Genomic DNA, 23,995 nt, shown 5'->3' with positions numbered 1-23,995 from the left:
TCGAACTTCCTTTTCGATCTAAAAGAATTTTTCTGAATTTGTTTTCGATTAAACGGCCACACCACTTTTAAGTTAAGATTAATAGATAATTGCTTCTTAAATATGTTACAGGAGTTTTAATTCCTAAAAGTATATGGATAAAGTATATGTTAAAGAGAGATTAATTATATTTTCAATTTCCTATTTTGGTTCTTTCAACTTGTTAGTTTTTCCGTTCGTGAATAAAATTAATTTGGACATTCAATAGAAAATTTAATTAAAAGTAAATCATGGTACCAAAGTAAGAACAAGTACCATTTATTTAACACTTATTTTCTCTTTTAGATGGAGAATTTCATGCTTATTCGACTTCGACTGATTTGTCAATTGAAGCTCTAATTCAAATTTAAAGTATGATTACACATAAAGAAGTTCAATTTATTAAATCATAAAATTTATGAGTTTATGAAATATGCTGCAAGAAAGAAAATAATATTTTGAGTAAGAAGATTTTGTCTTGTGAATTAGAATTGCAAGAGGATTGAAAAATGGCCTTCAATATTTAAATTTAGAATCAAAGGCTACAAAACAATTTTATGGATGAAATAATAGTAGAATGATACACTTTTAATATACAATAATAAAATAATTATAAAAAAGTGAATTTTTGTATTTTTTTTAAAATGAAAAATAAAAAGTAAGAAAAAATTATATCAAATGAATATAAAAAATTTATATTTTTTAAAGTATCATTTTTCTTATGATTGAGATACATTCAGAATTTGTTGTGATCTCCATGCCTGCAAGTTGCAACTCAATTGTTACTAATAATGGAAATTAACTGTCTTAGAATGTAGTAAAAGATTGTTACGATAACTGATGTAAATATAAGTAGATCGAGTTAATTTCACAGTGATCTTGTTCTTGAAACATTTTTTTTAATTTCCTCAGGAGTTTAGTATTTTGCAACCTATGTAACAAAAATGGGATGCAGATAAGTTATCTTTCCACTAACGACTAAGGTTTAAAAATAAGTAATGATGTTTGGTTCAACTCATCAACCAAAATTTTGATAATTAATTTAACACTTTTGGCCTGATATGCGAATCTGAAATTTGAAAATTAAGAAAAAATTAACTTTTGAGAGAATAATTTGTGATAATTTAAACTAAATGGTCAGTACTGATATTGTTCTTATTCCTGTTCGCAAAAAACACCCATGATTCCTAATACGAAGTTAACACAGTACAACTAAGCATGAAAATGCAGAGTTACTATCAACCAAATTAAAAAAAAAAAATACAGTCTGCTATTTTTCTCCCTGACACTCAACATTTTCAATTGTACACTATCTTTTAAACCTGTACATTACAGACGAACCAATAGTGAAACCATTTGATTATCAAAAGAACAAAAAGATATAAGTTAGAATCTGTTTGGTTGTTACAAGTGTTCAGTTAGATGACCCAGAACAACCGCCAGATGTAAAAATAAGGTATGATCTAAAAATCAAGTGTCCCAACTTTAGATGACCCAGAACAACCGCCAGATGTACCATATGAACTTCCACTTGATCCATCAACTGGGGCTTGATTTAGACATTCTAAGACCAAAAACCTCCGCTTTTGCAATTTGATTGAGAACGTTGTAGCCTCCAGAATCACTGGAACCTGCATGATGAAAATCAGACAATTGGCAAAGGCAGATGTGTATGAAAGAAAAAAGTAGCTTCTATCCAATGAACTTTACAAGGAGACGGGCAAGATCTATAGCATGTGCCAAAAAATAATAGTTATCAAGCGAATTACTTCGTCTTCTGATCAAATTCTCATACTCTCAAATTTAAAAGCAGCTCCCAGAAGAAGCTTCTCTGATTTAGTGCAATTGAGTTGAAAAGATGGACGTATGCAGATTTTCCATTTAAATTCAAACACACATTTATTAAAAATTGTATAAACTGATGTGAACAGTTGTATGCATGTCATATTGGGAACTATTGGTGCACAAAAGAAGTAATTCAAAGATAAATCAAAATGAAGTATGAATATAACCTGTGTATTTAACCGTGCAGCTTTGTGTATGTTTATAAGCCCTATCATATCCTGGTAACCAGTGAGGAGTTTTGCCAGTTCCTTGTCCTCATCTGAAACAAATATAGTCTAGTGCTGAAATTTGAGATAATTCATAAATAAACACATGAAATATAAGACCTGAGAGTTGACAATGAACCTGGAATGGCTCTGACAGAAAGCAAGGTGTCTGCCATATGCTGCAATCTTAGTGAACAAGATGGAGAAAGAAGTGAAGGTGGAAAGGTTACAACAACAACAGCGTTTGAAGATTGAGTCATGCTCTTTAGGGACCTAATAAAGGAAAGCATATGCCACTCCTACAATAAAGATATGAACACATTTCTTATTAGAAAAATGTTAAACTTTCATAGAATGAAGAACGGTATCAATGTCTGAGATTCAACTAGGATCGCAAGATAGGATCTGCAAGCAGGTAAACTGTTTCCTAGTTCCTAGAGGGAAGGCTGTGTAAGAGTCATAAAGAAAGGTTTACAGCTCAAAGACAAAGGAGAAACTTATTTCAAAATAATATGAAAAAAAGCGAAGGAAATATATTAACTCACATCATTTGAATACTTGCACTGTGGAGAACATAATGATTGAATAGCAATACGACCAGCGGAGGAAATGTTGCCTTCATTTCTGTGATGACATCCGTAATGTTTGTAAATGAAAAAGTAGGCAGAAAGAAGAAATAGCCAAACTGTAATTACCTTGATCAAGCGCCAAAGTTTCTAAAGTAAGGTTCCAGAAGCAACAATAAATATAGTTCAAAATTAACAATACTGCAATCTTAATCATCTCTTTTACGCCAGCATTCAAAATAATGATATTGCAGGAGTTTGTGGTATAGTGCTAAAAGAAATATTCTTCAAAGCCAATTATGACAATTGCATGCATTTGCAAAACTCACAAACACTGCTTGCTTCCCAGATGCGTAATCCCTAGATTGTATTTATCATCAGTACGTGCCCATCAAAATAAAAAATAATAATAACTCACAGCTACCTACGTAAGACCATCCAATCATAACGATTGCCAACTATAGCATAAAAATACGGAAAATAAGTTCTAAATTGCACACGACTAGTAAAGCCCTTACCCACTGGCTGGAGACAGCAACCTTGGCCAAATGACATCAGTTTATTCTATCAAATCTTAAATTGCATGCGTGAAAAAATATCTATCAAAAGATTTAATAAACTTTTGCCTGGAAGGAGCATTATACCCTTACGATCAAATCCAAACAATAAACACTATCCAATTTAATCTCGTTTTATTTTATTCTATTGAGAAAAACTTGACTCAACCAGGTGCGGCAATATGAATAAACAGTTCAATACTGTCAAGATCCTGTTCTCCTAAAATCTGTAGCTATTAGGTGGAGTCCTAGGAGGAATCATCTTATATTTCTAAGAATACATTTCTAACATAGTGGGTGTAGATCACTTCACCTTGAGAGTTTAGCTAGAAATTCAGCACAACCGTCTTGAAGAGCACTAAGGTTTGGAGAATCTTTGAAGCAAACACAATCTACATTGCTGCCACTAAAATAATGCCGATCCAGGGGCTTTCTCAAATCAAAATCATTACAGTAATCCTGCTGACCACCTAAAATGTAAATAAGATTCAACTCATTAATTAACATTACATGATTGGCATATTCATCAATTTGCAAATTGCTCCCTTCTCATAAGATGCTATAAAAATTGATCACAAATGCATATTAATTGTTGAAAGGATTAATGACAAAAGAGGTCAAGGAGAATGGTACTGCTCTGGTACCATGTTGAGAAATGAGAAACCAAGAAGGAATAAAATGAATTTTGTACGTTATGTACATACATGAGTATTCTTATTGGTAATGAAGAAGAGATACAATAATAAGAAACGAAGTCAATATCTAGTGATGCAAAATATTTGATAAGATATACCCCATCAAATCTCCCAATTTAATGTAATCAAATCATATCTCTAACCATCCCCCTTGAGTTGGGAGAGAGCTACCATCTGAGAAAAGCTTGTTATAAATGTCATTAACACAAGAACCCTGGAGAGAATCATGTCGTTCAATTGGTTGTTTGTTGGAGGTGATAAAGTAAATAATGACAAATCCCCACAAGTTGGAGCATGAGCGGCCGAAGAGAAAAAAAAATGATCTGGGGACATGAAAGTTACTGAATTGCAAAAACAGAAAACGAGGAGGCTGTTGGAAAGAAAAAATGGTGAAATGGTACAGCAACTGGTGAAAAGCAAAAAAATGGTCACTACAAAGCTAGGCAAGATGGTGGTCACTGACAAGAAAAAACACACTGAAAATAAAAATTAACTGGTAAAATGTTGACAATGAACAGTAACACCGACACTGGATAGTGAAAAAGAAAAACTTAAACAATTTCTAAAAGACAGAAACCAAAAATGTACACAGTTTCTAAAAGAATTACACCCAGCAGCAGTGGGCCCACAGGGATAACTCAGATTGGGGTTCCCTTCTTGTGACTCTAATACCATGTTGAAACGATTAATGAAAAACAATATCTTTAACACTCCCCTTAATGTTGGAGCATGAGTCAAGCTTGCCACAAATGTCAACTGTTGTTGTCCAGAAAAAAACTTCTTCAATACTACCATGGCTGCTGGAGAGAAAAAATTATCAGAGGGCACAGTGGTTACCGGAAACCAAAACAATTGCACAAAGGACAAGGAGGTTGCTAGAAAAAATGGTCAAAGGACACTGGCAGTTGAAAAGCAAAAGATGGTCATTGCACAACAAGGAAATGTTAGTAGAGGCTGTCATGGGCCAGAAAAATCTCACCAAAAGAAACTTGCTAGGAAAACATCAATGGTGAACAATAACACGAATGATGAATAGTGTAAGAAAAAGAAACCAGAAATGTACACAGTTTCAAGAATAAAAATTACACCTATGAAAACTCGGATTAGTGTTGCCTTCTTATCAGGCTTTGATACCATGACACAAGGATACATATCATAGAGGATGGTACCAGTCTAGTACCATGTTGAGAATAGAGAAACAGATAAAGAATATAATAAACGTACCATTATTAGTGTTGAGATTCAGCTGAGAATCAACAAAGTACTTCTTGTATTGCCAAGCAATTCTTATATCCTTCTCCTGTAATTATAAGAGCAATAAATAAAATAAATTATCATAAAATAGTCATTATAACACAAATAGCAAAGGATGAACAAAAGTACATGGCTAAGATCTGAAGATTTATCCCCTTTGGACGATGCTGGACTAGGCAAAGTACCAAGAAATCTTTTAGGATCTCTGTATGCACTAGCATACAAGAGTGGTTGCTTTTGTACAAGTCCTTGAGACATAAAATTTCTCAATAAAAGCATATGATGAGGTGCTTCTTCATCTTCCATAACCATGACAAGGCTACCCAATGGAAAACCACCACCTAAAATCTCTACTCAAAAGGGGGAAAAAGCAAGCATGAGACTCTTCTCTGAAAAGACACTCCACATGAATCAAATAAAACAATATAACTCCTTCATTCACTAACAGCCACTTAAAAGCAAGTCAAAGGGATAATTACTGTCAAGATCGGGAATCCCAGATGAAATGAGCATTGTTCCATTAGGGCCATGCTTAAGTCCAGGATTCTGAGATGTCACTGTTGATACATTGCGAGAGAAGCTACTAATTCGAGCTCTGGTTGTAGCCATTCTGCATCAAATCTTTATAATATGCCACTCTGAGACCCGAGGAAGAAAGGGTACGTGTTTTCGTCTCACTGAGTAGGCTGCAACTCATGTCAAAAGACGTTTCCGAAGACCACATGAGCAAATTGCAAACATCAAAAACAATTTGATTTATAATGCAACAAAGGAAATCAAACAAATATATTAACCCGAAAAAAAAAATCAAGTGGAATTAATATGAAGGCTCAAACTCAATTAAAAATATTAAATGCACAAGTGAGCTTGGTTCGAATTTCAATTTCTATCAAAACTAAAATGTTAATCTAAACCACACATAAGAAATTGAAGCCTCCAAATTGCAATCACGAAAAGGGACCAAACTCAATAGTGCTTTTGTCCAAACAAGATTAGGGAAACTTTAACCAAAGGGATGCATTTCTTACAAAAGGACTATATGCGAAAGATTCTTTTTTTCCCCCGATCCTAGATTAATACTTTTTCAAAAATTACAGATCAAAAGAAAAATAAACAGTAACATTTAGAATGAACCACAAAAACCCATTTAACCCTGAATACAACAAATAATCAACAGCAGTCAAAAGAAGTAAACAAAAGCCCCCCTAAACCATATAACAAACAGTATACAGACACTATTATTTATTACAAGCACTAGCAGTAGTATCCACATTTTACAACACGAAAGAAATGTGAGGAAGCAATTCCATGTAAGTTCAAACCGACGGACATATCCAACAACTTCCAAGTCAGACAAAATTTCAGAAACAAAAAATTCACAAAGCTACGAGTTGAAGCTTTGTGCAGGCATATTATCAAACACGTGGTGTGCAAGCAACATACACTTCAGTTTTACCTACACGTAGCACACCAATCTAAATTTCTCAATCCAGATATACACAACATACAAATACCAAGAAGTTGAAGAATCGCAACACAGACGAATCATTAAGTAATGATGAAACGTAAAAGATGGAGAGAGAGACTTACTTTAAATTTTGAAAGCAATGAGTTCGGCGCTTTTGTTCAACGCCAAGGAGTTTCAGGCTTCGTTGGGTCTCACTCTAACAGAATCACTAACACTCCTTATATGTAATAATAAACCAATAATTTCATTTCATCATCTTTAATAAAGGGTTGATTAAGTTTCTATTAACTAAAATTTTAGGTTAACTCAATTTTGATCTTCAAATTGAAAACAAAATTATTTAAATTCCTTAAATTTGAAAAAAAAAATATGCATATATATATATATATATATATATATATATATATATATATATATATATATATATATATATATATATATATATATACCTTTTCAATATATCAAAATTAATACATAAAGACTAAACATTTTTACTTTTTTAAGGAACTAAACTGAAATTTTTTTTATTTAAATTGGAGAGCTAAATTTACTTCAAATTTCAGAAAAAAAGTAATTAAAAATTTTCTGGAATAAAAAATATTCATATAAATAATCTTCCACTGTTAGAAATAAGTAGTTCTTAAATTAGTAAAGTGTATCAATTTAAAATTAAATTGATATTCAATGTTTGATAGTTACTTATATAACTTTATTGGTTTAAGGTTTCATAAGAACCAAAAAGAGTACCTAAAACCAAAATGTTAAAGTAATTAATAAAAATACGTAGCTTAAGGTAAATCCAAGACCACTCTTTTCATTTTGCTTAGACAAATATTAGAAAAAATGAAAATGATTATACTCACAAAAATTAAAGGAATTGCCTCATGGCCAATGGCAGCTACTTATTCATGCTCCTAATTTTTTTTATATTATGAAAAAAAGGTTCATTTATATATTAAAATTTCATGATATTTGGATTAAGAATATGGCATAGTTTATGAGAAAAAGTGTACTGTTGCACAAGTATACGCTATTGTAAGTTGTTGATAATTTTGTTTTGGTGAAGTATAATGTATGAGAATAAGATCTCTAATAAAACCTCTCGTGGAATGCTTAAATTTTATTGTATTGGGATAATTGTACTCACGCTCATGAAATAATCTATACAAAAGATTATAACATCACTTTTAATTTAGAATTCTAATGCAATAAATTTGTATAAATTAAAAATTCAAAAGGTGAATATAAGTTTACAATGAAGAAAGGTTGAACAATTTATAAAGAAAAAAATATATAAATTTACTTTTAAAGTTTTAGATTGAAAAATAATATATTTTTTTAATATAAGTTGAAATCATGTATGAATATTGAGTTTTCTTAGTGTATTTCGTCAAAGTGATATTTTGTACATTTTTTTCTTACCAACAAGATCCTTTTGAAAGTTGTAAAGATCCTTTTAAAAGTGGTAATAGTTAAAAATAGTGAGACTTGATTATTTTAATATTAAATGGTTTTAATATAAATAGTTTCGTTATAAAAGAGTTTCATTATTTTAAAACACATTATGTCTCTAGAACGTCTAAGTAATCACAGTGACAGAGATCTTCAAGTTTACCCGATTAGTTTCTCCAAAAGAGTAAGTTAGTTTCTACTCTTTTTCTTTGGTATGTTTTGTTTTCTTTACATGCGAGTCGTAGTGCTTTTTCATGTGTCATCTAAGTCTTCTATAAGACTCTCTATTAATCAGTAGTTCTAAAAATATACCATGATCATGTCTCTATGAGTTGTAGGTGCAGATAGAGTTCCTTGAGCGGGTGGAGTCATTGGGTCCTTTGTAAGGTAAAGGAAACTAACTACTCATTTTTATGTTGCTAATGTTTCAATATAGCGTCTTGCATGCTTGGTTTTGTTTGAAATTTATAAATTTGGTATGAAAAGTTGTTGATGCGAATTCTATTGAATGTGTGTTGTCTGGTATTGAAAGGATTTACAGTGATTACTTGTTGAATATAATGGTTTTAGGTTGCTTGAATTGGTGGGACTATGTCATAATGAGTTGATATTTGTTGTTGAATTTTAATGTGATAGAATGATAGAGTTATAGTTGATTTTTGGTCTACACCGGGGTTTTGGTAGGTAAATTTCTATAAGAGCGATTTTGGAGCTATAACTGATGTTTGGCAGCTGTCTTTATAGGTCATTTAGAACTTGTCTAGAAACTATAGTTAACCAAAAATATGCTGATAAATGAAAAAGTAGTAAATAGGTAAAAGAATAGGGTAGTTTTGGTCTAAAAATGGGCTTTTGATAGGCAAGATTTTTAGATAAGGGTTAAATGAGGAAAACTGAAGTAAAAGATCTGTTTTTAGGCTATTTAAAACTTGTAATGTGTAAAATTCTCATATGTTAGCTTTTGGAGGGTTGTTATGAGTTGGCGCAACTAAATCCTGACCAAAAGATTAAAATGGTATCTTCTTTTGAGTATAAACATGTTCTTGAATCAATTATAGGGTCAAGGATACTAATTTTGGTCATGTGGACGAGTCTTAGGTGCAACCAAACTAGAAAAATCATGTTAGTGTCAAAACTAACCGGAATAATCGATTATCTTACTTGATAATCAATTATTTCAGTTCGAATGTCATATTTTCTGCAAAAGTCTCTAGAATAATCGATTATCTTACTTTATAATCGATTATTTTAGTAAGATAATTGATTATTTCAGTCAGAAGATCATCTTTACATCAATTTTCTTTGGAATAATCGATTATCAGGTGTAATAATCGATTATCCCTAAAAAAAATTTAAATTTGTTAGGTGCTTTGTTTCTAAGTTCTTATATGTTTTCTTTGCTTTGGATTCCTTATTTGGGTGAGTTAGTTTATAAATTTGTTATACTTAATTGATTTGAATATATGAATATTTATGGTTTATGAACATATTTATGTGTATGTTTATGGTTTATGAATATGATGGTATGATATGGATGATTGGCGTGATTTCATGGATCTCGTGGTGAGACTTCATGTTGGTATTTCAATGGTTATGGGGTAGCTCCTAGGGTGGAGTTTAGTAGTGTGTGATGTATTGATGTAGAGAAGGGGTTTATATGGTGAGGAGTAGCAGAAGGTCCTAGTCTATGGTCTGGTGTTCTTTGGCCATAGGTGGTAGACGGACTAGCCTTGTGTGATAGCTTGGGGTGGGCCAGTTATTCCACCACTACAAGTGCAACAACTTGCTATAGTCTGACATCAATACACATATACGGATGGTCAACTCTGATGTTATAAATCTGTTTGATTTGTTATTTGAATCGAGGATGTAATTATTATGTATGTTTTAAACTAAATTGTATAAATTATCTTTTGGTACATTAGCTTACTATTTTTTCTCTGTATTTGTTTGTTTGTTTTATTTCTTCAATTTTGCAATGATAACCATAATGGTGTGAGCTTGGGAGATGTCTCTGGTGAGTAGGTGCTGGGAGGAGATGGAGTTGAGACATAATGTAGGATGTAGTATTTTTAGTTTCATCTGTTTTTAGAAGACATATTATACTTTTGGTTCAGTGTAATATCTCATAGTTGTGTAGGATCTTGTATACCTTTTGCTATCTAAGTTATTTATGGATATAAGTAATAACTTTCAAATTTTTTTTGAGTTGACTGTTTTGTAATATTGAAGATGTGAGAAATCTCATTATAGTTGAATGTTGAATAATTAAGATGTTACCAAAGTGATAAGATTAGAAGTTTATGGATCATTAAAAAATTCTTGTATTTGTGGTTATTAAGATTGTGTTGGAGTAAAATTATGCTGCAGAGACAAAAGAAAATGTATTTCAAAGGAGACACTTCACTTATTCACTTATTAGTATCATATGAGTATTATTCTAAGTGTGTCATTGCCCTATATGTCGGACACGAGGAGACGATACATCTGGGGTGTATCCAACATGATGGAACCCTCTCCTAGCATTAAGCACGCAAGAAGAAGCTTTGAAACAGATGCACAACGGAATGAGATTTGGTGCAGTGAAATGGATGCATAGAAAGGTGTTTGATGAAGATGTGGTGTGTGTATGATGCCTCTACGCTTAGAAGGCCTTCCTACTAAGGAAGGAAGCTAGAGGGGAGTATCTGAATTCGAAATTCAGAGGTGACTAAGGGATATAAGAGGCTGAGCAAACAATTCTGCAGCATTTCATTACATCCAAAAATGAGAATTACAAAGGGGAGGCCCTCTTATTTATAGGTGAAGAAGGGCCTCAATTCTGATCTAATTTCCCTCCAAAATTCAAAATAAAAGACAAGCTTGGAGGCCAAGTCAGCTGGTCACAGGAAACATGCCGGGTCACATGTACAGTGCTGCCAAAACGTGCTTCAGGCTGCTCCGCTGGGGCTGGAGCCCCCCTATCTGAGGGCGCTGGAGCGCACGTGAGCCAGGAAGTGCATTTGGTGCATCTGAGCTGGAGCCCCCTTTGTCTGAGGGTGCTTGAGCGACCCTGATGTTGATTCCTTGAAGAATGCTTTTTCCCAAATCTGATTGGTTGGCCATGGTTATTGCCTTTATTGTATCCTACAAACAAAACAACCATATAGTATTAAAATAGGAATCCTTCTAAGACATAGAGAAAGAAAATCAAGAAAGAGCCTTAAAAGTTCTTCTTCAACTTCCCTTTCCTAGCCTTAGATTAAGTTGATACTCCTTTGAATGGAATGCCCTAAATGGGTTTCCATCACAACATCTTTCCGTTTTTCAGTCATCTCATCAATCATTTCATAAATTTTCTCAGCATCTGGGTGATCCCTATCTCCCATTATGAATTCATGAAGTGATCCATTCACTTCAATGGAACTAACACCTGCAACTTTAACAATTCCCTCATCCTTCATACCTTTCCTTATGTATGCAACATCACCCCATCTGCTTTCTGATGCATATATGTTTGACATCAGAACGTTATACCCACTTTTGTGAGGTTCCAATGAGAGAAACTGTTCTGCTGCCCATTCTCCTACTTTGAGATTTTTGTGAAGCCTGCATGCAGAAAGAAGAGATCCAAACACAGCCATGCTTGGCCTCATAGGCATGTTCTTAATCAATTCCTGTGCTTCATCAAGCATTCCTGCTCTACCAAGAACATCCACCATACAACCATAGTGTTCAACTTTTGGGAAAAGTCCAAATTCATGAACCATTCTGTCAAATAGCCTCTTCCCTTCTTGCAACAATCCTGAGTGACTACAAGCATGAAGAGCACCAATGAATGTAATGTCATTAGGGAGAACCCCCTGTGCTTGCATTTCTTCAAACAGTTTCAATGCTGCCTCACCATGACCATGCACTGCAAAACCTGATATCATGGCATTCCACATTGAAACGTCACGGTCCATTGCTGCATCAAACAATCTGTGAGCTATATCTATGTCTCCACATTTGGCATACATGTCCACCAAAGCTGTTCTAAGAATCATATCTTCTTTAATTCCTTGTTTATCTATGTAAGAATGGATCCACTTTCCCATTTCAAGTGATCCAGCTTTTGCACATACCTTGAGGAGGGTAACCATGGTCATCTCATTTGGCCTTATTCCACAACCTGTCATGTGCACAAAGACATCAAATGCTTCATCTGTACAATTGTTTTGTGCATAAGCTGAAATCATGGCACTCCACATCATTAAATCTTTGCTCTTGAAGCTGTTAAACAGAGATCTTGCGCTTCTAGCATCACCACATTTGCCATACATGTGAATGAAAGCAGTGGCAAGAACCAAAGACATGGTGAACCCAGTTCTTAATGTGAAAGCATGCAGCCACTTTCCTAGTTCTAGAGCACCTGCTATGCCACATTCTTTGACCAAACTAAGGATCGTAATCTCATTTGGAAACATACCCTCTTCAAGCATTTTGACAAAGAATCTTACACCTTCATTCAAGTTATTGCAATGAATGTAGCCTGCAATCATAGCAGTCCATGAAATGATACTAGCCTCAGACAAGCCATCAAAAAGCCTTTTTGCATAACCTAAATTTCCACACTTAACGTACATATCAATCAAACCAGTACTTAGAGGAACTTCTGATTTCCCGAACTTCACATTCCTTATCACATAACCATGCATGGCTTTTCCCAATTTCAATTCAGCAAGTTCTGCCAAGACATGTGTGATGCTTAACATTGCAGTTTCACTAGGCCTCACTCCCATTATAAACATACCTCTCAAAAGGTCCAATGCTTCATCAAACAAACCACTCCTATCATAGCTCCTAATCATAGTACTCCAAGAAACAGCATCTTTGTTCTCAATCTTATCAAATAACAACCGTGCCGATTCCAAGCTTCCAACCTCACTGTACATCATGATTAAAGCATTACACACAAAAACATCCCCATGAAAGCCATTTTTCACCACAAAACCATGCAACTCTTGTCCTAGCAAGATTGAAGGGATAAGGCAGCATGCTTTGAGAACCGAGGGTATGATAAAATTGTCAACTTCGGTGTCTGTTCTACGCATATAGGCATAGATTTTTGCAGCATCTGCAGGGCTGTTGTTTTTTATGTAAGATGTAATTAGGAAGCTGTAAATTGCTTCATTGCTAGAATGACTTTCCAGTGCTGCAAAAGGGACTCTAAAACTCCAACTGGAACTGGTTTTGATGAAGTGACCTAGGAGTTGTTGTGTTTCACTGAGGTTGATGTGCTGTTTGATGGAAGACACATTTGGTTTTGGTCTGAGTTGAGTGATTTGGAACTTGTGAATTGAGATTGGAAGAAGAGAAGAAGGAGCACTAGGGAGGTAGGAATTGCTTGTAGCCATCTCAGTTTAACCCTTCCGTTTTTGCATATCCCTTTTCATTGCTTTCACTGAACACTGAAACTTAAGCTTCATGAACATAATTCACTCACCCTATAGACCAATCTGCTGAAAGAGTAAACTTTACCAGAGAAGATGAGTGATGAAGTTGGTTTGGAGTTTGAAGGAGGCCAAGAAGATGAAAAAGAGAGAGTTGTAGCAACATAGAGTGAAGAATCTGTGTTTGGTTCAGAGGTTCATTCATGTGGTTGTTATCATGTTATGTATTAGAGAACAGATAAGGAAGGCAGGATAAACACTTTTTATTGTGTCTTTTTTGACATTTAAGTGACATCATGCAGATAAGAGCATATCATTTTGTTTGTTTTTGTTGAGATTTTAACAGGTTGATATTTCTCTTTTTAAACTTGGAAAATTCTCTTCAATTAATTTAATAGTTATAAAAACATATTTCATTTTACATAGTTTTTTTAAAATTTGGTTTCACTCTTTGCCTTAGAACAGGATGATCTTGGATAATACTTTTTTTTTATAATTATTATTATTATTATTATTATTATTATTATTATTATTGTAAATAGTTATATTGGAAAAGGACTTTGAAAACCATCTTCCTTTTTATATTTTCTTCCTCTTCTTCAAGTGAATTCTTGGATTAATCTCACTAAAAACTTGTTAATTTTGTGACTATTGATAAAATCTTGTTATATTTTCGTATTTTAATTGGGGATATGTTCGTTGAAAATAGTGTAAATTCTTATATCTTGGATTTAATTATGATATAAAAGAAAATGTAAACAATTCAGCATTTTAACCACAACATAGTATCGGGCTGATAATTTATAGTTAATTTCTTATCATTTGACTTTTTGTAAGTCAAAAGATAAAGTAGTGAATGATTCTTATATTTCATCTGAATTTTATGGAATAATAAAAGAAAGGGTTAAATATGTTTTTAGTCCCTAAACTATTGGCCGTTTCTGGTTTTCGTCCCTCTTTCAAAGTAAGGTTTTTCGAAACGTTCGTTTTAATCCTCGGAATTTTGGTTTTAGTCCTCATTTGTTGCTAAATGAGGACCAAATTTTTAAACAGTGTTTAGTTTTCGAGGACTAAAACGAACGTTTCGAAAAGAATGAGGACCAAATTGTACCTTACTTTGAAAGAGGAACGAAAACCAGAAACGGTCAATAGTTTAGGGACTAAAAACATATTTAATCCTAAAAGAAAATATAAAGTAGGTGTGTTTCATTCGTGTGATTGCGAAACATTTTATTAAAATCTCAATGAAAAATACCAAAATATTATTATCTTTCGTGGAAATACTTAACAACATGAAATATTTGATCTTTGTAGATCACATCAAAGAAAGAAATCTTTAAATAAAATATTAATAATATATCAAATAAACTCCTTATTTATGTAAATGACATTCGGAAGAAGTATAAATTAATATTAAAAACATGAATCAAAATATAACTATTTCAACGATATCATTTTTGAAACTATAATTTAACATTTTGAATCAAGAAATTTGGATTGCACTTTAATAATATCATATTTGAAATCATAATTCTATATTTTGAATAAAAAAAATCTCCAATACACTTTATATTTCGGGAATATGACATTATCATGACCATTTTTGGAAGGGCGTTGCTCCCTCCACCACCACATATTTTTCCCTCCACCTCCCCAGTTTATTTTAATTCCAATTATATCTTCAGATTAAAATTTTTTATTTTTACTATTTTAATTTATTTCAAACCTAGTTCTCCTACTTTACTCCTGCACTCAATCTTTCCATCTCTCATTTTCGTTTAATAATTTGTCTTTCGTTTTACTCTGCAATCCAATCTGTTTTCTCCGTTTCACTTCTCCTCCTCCGTTTCTTTCTTCTTCATTTTCCTTACATTATTAAAATACATTAAAAATATATTCAAAAATAATAAATTAAAACATTTAAATTAAATTATTAAAATATTTCTAAAATAAAGAATAAACTAATAAAAGAAACCCTGAAATAAAAAACGTAACTTTTAAACGGAGGTGACATCCTTCAACGGATGTCAAAATCTTTCAACGATCCGTTGAAGCATTTTGACATCCGTTGAAGGATTTTGACATCCGTTGAAGGATTTTGACATCCGTTGAAGGATGTCTTAAAGGTTACGTTTTTTATTTTAGGATTTTATTTGAAGGTTTATTTGAATACACACCTTGAGGAAGCAACACACAACACCACTCCACACACTGCACTACGAGAGCGACACTGCACCACGAGAGGGAGACTGCTTGATCATTCTTTCCACCACCATCAACCTTTGCAACTTGTAAAAGAAAGAGAAGAAGAAATATAATGTTAAAATGAAAGAAAAATATTTTATTCATAGTGGAATAGGTTGTGAATGGGTAAAATTAAAAAATAACCCTAAAACTAAAATTTTACTTAGGGGCAAAATAGTAAATGGGAGGTGAAGGGAGAAATGTGTGGTGGTGGAGGGAGCAACACCCTTTTTGGAAACATAATATAGGATAATTAAGAATTATTTTATATTTACTTCGTGACACTATTAGTTTATATCTACCATTATGTGTGGATGAGTCATCTTATAACCTCCTGTCGAAAATGCTTTAAAAACCCTATTTTGGATCTTTACTTGAAGACTAACAAATAGCAATACAAAGATTTATATGACATCTACAAGGAGACCTTGACCTTGTTGTCAAGGGTATTGGAAATAAAGGTGTGGAAAAAACTAATAGTATGATGATTAAGATTTTTTTTTTCTTTCTAAAATGAAGATGAAAGATATTATTGTCATTGAATTACTTAAAGGAAATTTTTAATGCAAAAATTATGGTCAAGATTGTAAATTTAAAGCTTTAATATATAAAGCAACTCTTTTAAATCATTCTACTATGCTATAAGAAAATTATAAAAAATTTAAGATCATAAATCTTAAAAATAGGATTAAGTTACTATTTTTCAATCTTAAGTTTATATTTCCTCCTCACTAATTTCTTGATTGCATAAAGGTCTTTAATTAATTATAATATAATTATTTACGTAATCATAATAAAATTAGAATAATATTTAAATATAATAATTAAGAATTATTTTAGAAATGAAAGTAACATAAAATTAGTCTATTTTAGCTTGTTATTTTTTAATTTGTAAAAACGGATCAGTTTTAAATTAATTAATTAATTTTTAATTAGATAAATTAAAATAAGAGTCATATAGGATGAAAATTATAATTAGTTTATTTTTTAAATATTTATTTAATTTAATTTCTTAATTTTAAAATTAAGTAAATTTAGTTTTTATAACAAAATTTTATTAAATTTATTTAAATTTTTAAATGTATTTCTTAATTAATATTAAAAATAATTATCAAACCGTATAAATAATTCAGATATTATAAAATATTTTAAAAATATTTCATAAATTTAACCAAATTTAATTAAAAAATTAAATTTACATATTTTTAAAATTAAAAAATTAAATTAAACTAAAATTTCAAAAAATATAATTTTTACTGAATTAAAAAAATAAAAAATATATTTAACCCTTAAAATAATTAAATTTTTAATTATTTTATTTTCATTTTTAAATTAAAAAAAGCACCGTGGATTTAACGCACTAGACGAAGAAATATTATAAGAAAAAGAGTCCCCATTATGTAATTTCACTAATAAAAAAAGCTTACAGGAAGCTTCGTGCTTTTCCATGCCATCTTCGTCCTCTGTTCCCTTTCGTCTTCCATCGATAGTAGCATATTCTCGTTCCTCTTCTTCGAAAATGGACTTCATCGTTTTTATCTTGGTGCTGCTGGTTAGTGCGCAGCTGTTCTACCACTTCTACAGTCTCATAAACATCTTGGCTACCCGCTTCCGCCGCGATCCTCCTCCTCCCGCCACCGCCACCGCCACCACCAAGTCCTCCGATCAGGTCACGCCTTCCTCCAAGGACTCATGAATAACACATCTCTAACAGCTTTACGACACCGTTTGGTGGGATGAAACCAGGGATCCAAGAAAGAAGGGTTTTTTATTTGGTGTGTAATCAATCACTACAAATGCTATGTTATTGCTTACCCACTAGTGTTAGGCCTTTTATTTCAAGTCAAATTTTAACCATGGTTGGTTGCTGCTAATTTCGACTTGTTTTCACATACATATGCTTCTTTTTCTTGTTGTGGGTTCGTTTCCATGTGGACATGCATCTGGGTTTTCAACTTTTCGGGTTTAATCTACATAAAGATGCATCTTCTTCGTTTCAATTTCTTTTGGATTTTGTGTTGAAATGAAAATGGGTGGCTTTGTGGGAGTGTTGTTTTGATTGATTATGAGAGGTTTTTAGGTCAACGCTGTTTCTGAGTTTTTGCTGTGAGTTGTTTGGGTTCGTGAAAAATTAGTGCCTTAAGTGTTAGCTTTGGCTAATAATATAATGTGGTCTTTAGGGTTAATAAAATCCTCTACAGTGCTTGTTTAAAGGAGATAAACAGGGGCAAACCCTAACTTACACTGCATTAATCAAAGTTCATCAAGTTGCATAAGTTATTGTTCTACAGAACATGAACAAATGGAGAACCTAAATGTTGGATATGGTCCAGAGTCATAACTTTCAACACGATTAGCTGTAAAATGGCAAATGGTCCTAAATCGTGAATGAATTTGGGAATTTGCCTCTTTGTGTAGTAGTAGTACAATAAGTCAATACAATGAATGAAGCAACTCATTTGCACGTAAATTCCAAAAATTAAAGGTAATAGCAGAAAATATCCTTGCAACATAACAATATAACCAATTCTGCCATCGGCATGTTGATGCATAGCACTGTTAACATGACGCTTTATATGATCATGAGATCATCTACACTATATTGCGCCGTATGATCCTGCTGGCGAGAACTAAACTTCAAATTCGAACACCGTGACTTGAAAAACTACACTCATATTGCTCAGATTCCAAAGCCAGAGCAAATTAGTTAACAGGTAATACCATTGAGAAGTCCATCAACGAACAAAAAATCAATCGTCAGCAGTGGCATCTTGCATCCTGGGCATGAAAATGTTAGGCCAGCAAATTATACAACCTCGTAAGATCCAAATTCAACAAAAATGAGGTAAATGAAACAAAGCAGTGCTCCGAAAGATAATCACCCGGTGGTAATTTCTTTCAGAGAAGCTATAAAGACCTCTTTTGGTGGTTGCTAGCTGAACCCAAAATTCTGAACATTTTCTGCAACAAAGCTAAAACATCGAGATCAGAGTGCACGAGGAAGAGCTAACGAAGTAGTGCACTGCCTTTGTACCCAATGCACAGATAGAACCATCACAAATGATGGATGAGAAAACAGAATGATGAACACTATACAAATTAAATTAATTTTAATTATTGATTGTAATTGAGTAACGTAATATATAGAATTAACAATATTTTTTATTTATCTAATAAGAAACATTATTTATATAGGCACTAAAATCTCTTTTGCAAGTACCTGCCTGCTGCGGGAAAGAGGACTCCCTTTCAGATGGAAGGTATTCAAGTACTCCCCGCATTTGTGGTCATTGCTTATATTAAACAGGTTTTGCTGAGTTAACAGCTGTTAGGTAAGTCAATAATAAGCATAGCCTAAAAATGTTAACAATCTATAGAAACATTCACAGAAAGTCCTATTATCTCTTGTCCTCAGCTATAAGGAATAACTCATTTCTAAATATCTTTGAGCCTCGTCTAGTTTACCATAGCGGGTAAGGAGTCGAATCATGCAAGTGCAGTGTTCTTTGGATGCTTCAATTTTATACCTCGAAATCAAATCAAAGATTCTAAAAGAATCTTCAACATACCCAGCCCTATCACATATAGATAGAACAGCTTCAAAAGTGAAGCGATTCGGAGTAATACCATTTGAAATCATGTCATAAAAAATATCTATTGCCTCCTTATACCATTCCTTATGCCCATAGGCCCTAATAAGAGCACTCCATGCCGTTGAACCTTTATCAGGAACCAGACTAAATACCAACTTTGCTTTATCAACATCTCCACAAATCCCATACATATCAATGACTCCCGCAGCAACATAATGGACTGATGCAAAACCCCTTTTCAACACTTGTCCATGAACTTCCTTCCCAAGCCTTAAAACTTTCAGCTCCCCACACACATGTAGCATCCTAGCCACGGTGACAGTATCCGGCTTATGCTCGGTCGTCCATGCCATTGACCTCATCACACCAAGAGCTTCACACACACGCCCATTCCCAATGTATGAATCAATCATGGCAGTCCAAGAAACCACATTCTTCCTCTCCATTTCATCAAAAAGTCTGATGGAATACTCAATCACACCGCACTTAGAGTACAACACCATCAAAGAAGACATTATCGGCACATTAGGCAGAAGCCAATGTCTCAAAGAATAAGCATGAATCTCCTTCCCTTGCTTCAGAGCCCTCAACTGTGCACAAATGGGAAGTAGAGAGGCAACCGCAGCAGCACCTGGCCGGAACCTCTTCAACCGAATCACAGACCTCATTTGAACCTCAAGTCTCCCCGAAACCAATCCGATCCAAAAATCTCCCTTCCTCTTCATCACACTAAACAAAACTCGACTCCCCGACCCAACATCGCCAAACTTGCGATACATATCGATCAATGCTGATAGAATCGACAATTCCTTGTAATACATATTCTTCACCACAAAGCCATGTGCTTCTCTACCTAAGTTTCGTGCACCAACTTTCCCTATACCATCAAGAATAACTGTCATTACAACCAAATTTGGGTTTATTCCTTCCACCAACATCAACCTAGTATAGTCCAAAACTTCTTTTATCATGCCATTGCGCGCAAACCTGGCAATCATAGTACTAAACTTCCATGCCTTGACGTCTCGTTTGGGAATATTATCAAACACTTGGCGTGCGAACTCGGTTTTCCCGCGCTTAAGGTATAGATTGTTCAGACGCGTCTCATTGGGAGGGGCGTCATCCGAACGCGGCGGCTGCAAGGGAGGCGCGTGGTTTTGTGGCGTGAAGAGTGAGAGAGTGTGGCGCGTGGCGGAGTTTAGAATGAACGAGTGAGGGTGAAGAGAGAGAGGGAGTGAAACGGAGGATTGAATTTCAGAAGAATATTTGAAGCATGGAGGCGTCGCCGCGTTTGTTAGACGCGCGCTGAACATTATCGCGTTTTTGGGGCAACCTTGTTAAGGCCAACAATGGCTGCAAATATTTAGCCTTGTTTTGTTTGAAAAAAAAAATTATTAGGCAGGATAATGCACGTGAAATTTTATTTTATTATATTAGGTCGGATACGTAAAGATTATACTATAATTTATTATATAATTTTATTTCTCATATAGTAAATATTTTACGTGTGCCCTTGAAAGATATTTTACATGATTTGCATAAATAGAGGGATAAAACATAATTTTTGAAAATGAAAAACATATTTTACTCATTACTTATTTTCATTTTTCTTTAGAAGTTTGTTTTATAATATGCATGCTGATACTGGTTTCGTAAGTGTATTTTGCTACCTTTGTTATACTAGTACTTTGATTCAAATAAGTCATGACTGTGTTTTTCTCCATTACAAATCTATGAAATAATAGAGTTGACCAATCAATTTTTATCATGAGATTACTGATATATTGTTCTAAAAAAATTGTATAATTTACTTCGAATGGAATAATCAAGATTATTACGCAAAAGTAAATTACAATTTGTGTAATATAGAAATCTTTTGTCAATTATGTAATTTAAAAGAGACTTTTAAATTCTACAATTACAAAAAAAGGTTATGCATTATTTTATTATGAATTGTGTAATTTATAAATCATTTTTAAATTGTGTGATTCATAATAGACAAATTTTTAAATTGTATAATTCATGGCACAAAAATTAAATTTTTGTTTTGAAATTGATTTGTTTGTGATGTTACCCGAGAATTTAAAATTTTTATAAATCCATCAATAAAATTATTCTATACAAAATCAAAAGTGCAAACAACACTATAACAAAATGGCAAAACTGAAAGGGTTAGTTTAGACTTTTCTGAAGTATAAGAAGATATAAATGTAGGGATAATGATACGTTGACAACATTTTTTTGACAACATTTTAACACCATCTACGTGTCATTCTATAATTGGTCCAAAATTACTCCACAATCAATTATCATAAACAATAACATGGAGGAATCACAGAATGACACGTAGATGTGTTAAAATGTTGTCAAAGTATCATTATCCTAAATGTAGTGTAAGAAACACGTATAGGTCATTTTTTCTTACAATGTTAATACACATTTTTTGACAATATTTTGACACATTAATGAACTAATGAGAAAATGACACGTGTATTATGTTAAAATGTTATAAAAAAATTGTGTCAAAATATGTTTTTCCTTTCTTACATCTCAACGAGACGTTGAAATAACCAATTTGTCATCATTTTTCTCACTTTATTTTCTTCTTTTTACATTAGCCATACACCTCTTCCTATGTTCTTCCTTGAATTTTTGTTTTAGACTCATTATTGTAACACTTTACCATTGTCAACAATTTCCTTTAACACCCATTGCCCCTCATGTTGGTTGAAGAGCTTCATCTTTGTAACTATTTGAATTTTTGTTGCTTTGTAAGTTTAGTCTAGATTGCTTATTTCAATAAGTTTTCAAATTGCACAATTTAACATGTATTTTTCAATGCATTTCAAATTGAACAATCCAGAATGCAATTATGGATTTGAGATAGGGATGACAAAGTGAGACAAGTCGCGTAGGCTGATTGCAAACTCGCACAAAAAAATGCTAGGTAGGCTAGGATTGTAGGCTTACCAACTCATATTACTTGTAGCTTGTGCATGCTTAGCACGAGTATACCTGTCAATTTGGCCCCCTTACATGGTTTAGTCCTAACCCACGTGGGTTGGGGTCAGAAAAATTCATAGGACCAAAAAGCCCCCCGTAGAAAAAGTTCACAGGGCCAAAATATCTTCAAAAGCCCTGTGGGTTAGGGCCAACCCACGGACCTTTTTCTTAGAAAAAATGTTCATTTTGAATACAAGAAAAAAATATAATTAACTCTTAATTTATTACAAAAATAGTTACTATAGAATATAAATTGAAATTTTTATAGGAGGAGAGTTCTAGAATCAAGAAACAAAATCAAAATGACAATATTTATTGAGTTATATTCTCTAAGTATATAATTAAAGGATCATTTTATAAATTTGGAATTTAAATATTTAATTTCATTTTTTTAGGTTATAAATCAGAAATTAACTTTCTATCTAAAATTATCCAAATTGAAATTTAAGAGAAGATTTTATCTAATTGAAGCTCTTAATTTAAAAAAAAAATAAGGCTTCTTTATTTTCTTAGAAAGCTATTGAAAAATAAATTAAATATAAATAATTTTCTTTTTCATTTTATACTCAACAAATCATGCTCATAACATAAATAATAAGTAAAAAGAAAAAAGTCATAAACCTTGTGCAGGCTGTAGTTGTATTCGCCCATAGGATTCAATCTCGTCGTACTACTTACTCAAAATGTTTACATTTTAAATGTCATAAACATAAACATATATTTATGTTATGTGTTCTAATTGAAAGTTAAAAATAAATTATTTAATGTGTTAGTCAAAGAAGAATTGAAGCACTATAACATTTGTCATTCTTTAGTATTTTAGGTCTATTTAAAATTTTCATTTTTTTTATAAATTTTTAAGAAATTAACTTTCTTTTTATAATATATCTTATGGTGATTTTGAGAAAATATTATCAAAGAGAAAAAGACAAAATAAAACATAAGTTTAATTTACACATAAAATATTAATACTATTTTTGATTCAAAAATTTTAGATAATAAATTTTTGAATTATTTTTAATTTTAAATAATTAAAAACAGATTGAGTGATATTTTAGAAGTCAAGGACTTTTTAAGAAGTGTAAAAGCAATGCAAATAGTAAATCAATTTAATATGTTATTATCTATCTTTGGGGTTATTTTGATATTACTAATTATATATAATTTTTTAATAATTAGTGTCTGCAATATAAGACATAATTGTATTAAAATTGACAACAAAATAAAGCATTTTTATAATATTTTAGTAAAAAAAATTGTAATACTATTTAGTTATATAAAATTAAGTGTGTGATTTGCAATTGTTTTTAATTATTTAAAAAAGTGGTTATTTTGAATATTAAATATTCTATTATACTATAATTAATTAATTTTATTTAATAATTTGAAATAAGAAATCAATTACATGAATATAAAATTTAGTACTTTTAATAGTTATTATGAGAATATTGAAGTTTACTTTCCAAAAAAATTTTAGTGGGCTAAATCCACCTTAACCCTGACCCTAATCCCCTTGAGAGGGGGCTTTGGGGACTGATGCTTTTTTTTGGCCCCAATTTGAGGGACTTTTTAAGAGAGAGCCTTTTCAAGAGTGGATTAGGGCTAACTCCGGAATCATGGATCAAATTGACAGCTCTAAGCACGAGGTAGGGCGAGCCAGCTCGCCACTTGCATAAAATCACG

At 32.5% G+C, this 23,995-nt stretch overlaps 2 protein-coding genes across 2 annotated transcripts; both read right to left on the bottom strand.

Moving 5' to 3' along the window:
• Positions 1-1,180: 1,180 nt before the first annotated feature.
• Positions 1,181-6,879, bottom strand: ELO1 (Paxneb protein-like protein). Its single transcript, XM_047299367.2, has 9 exons — positions 6,732-6,879; positions 5,621-5,827; positions 5,271-5,491; positions 5,112-5,187; positions 3,506-3,662; positions 2,615-2,693; positions 2,209-2,368; positions 2,031-2,122; positions 1,181-1,649 (listed from the first exon to the last, which is right to left on the bottom strand). Exons 2-9 carry the CDS (start codon positions 5,748-5,750, stop codon positions 1,482-1,484), a joined length of 1,083 nt encoding a protein of 360 aa, XP_047155323.2. The 5' UTR covers positions 5,751-5,827; positions 6,732-6,879; the 3' UTR covers positions 1,181-1,481.
• A 3,910-nt stretch (positions 6,880-10,789) lies between these two features.
• Positions 10,790-20,685, bottom strand: LOC124826536 (pentatricopeptide repeat-containing protein At3g22690-like). Its single transcript, XM_088095250.1, has 3 exons — positions 19,133-20,685; positions 18,937-19,009; positions 10,790-13,442 (listed from the first exon to the last, which is right to left on the bottom strand). Exons 1-3 carry the CDS (start codon positions 20,620-20,622, stop codon positions 11,298-11,300), a joined length of 3,708 nt encoding a protein of 1,235 aa, XP_087951376.1. The 5' UTR covers positions 20,623-20,685; the 3' UTR covers positions 10,790-11,297.
• Positions 20,686-23,995: the final 3,310 nt, after the last annotated feature.

Source organism: Vigna umbellata, chromosome 7 (genome assembly GCF_029865625.1).
Source record: "Vigna umbellata cultivar VRB3 chromosome 7, Vumbellata_1.0, whole genome shotgun sequence".
Taxonomy (NCBI): Eukaryota; Viridiplantae; Streptophyta; class Magnoliopsida; order Fabales; family Fabaceae; genus Vigna; species Vigna umbellata.
The sequence above is the reverse complement of the archived record's forward strand: the minus strand, read 5'-3'. Positions and strand labels throughout refer to the sequence as shown.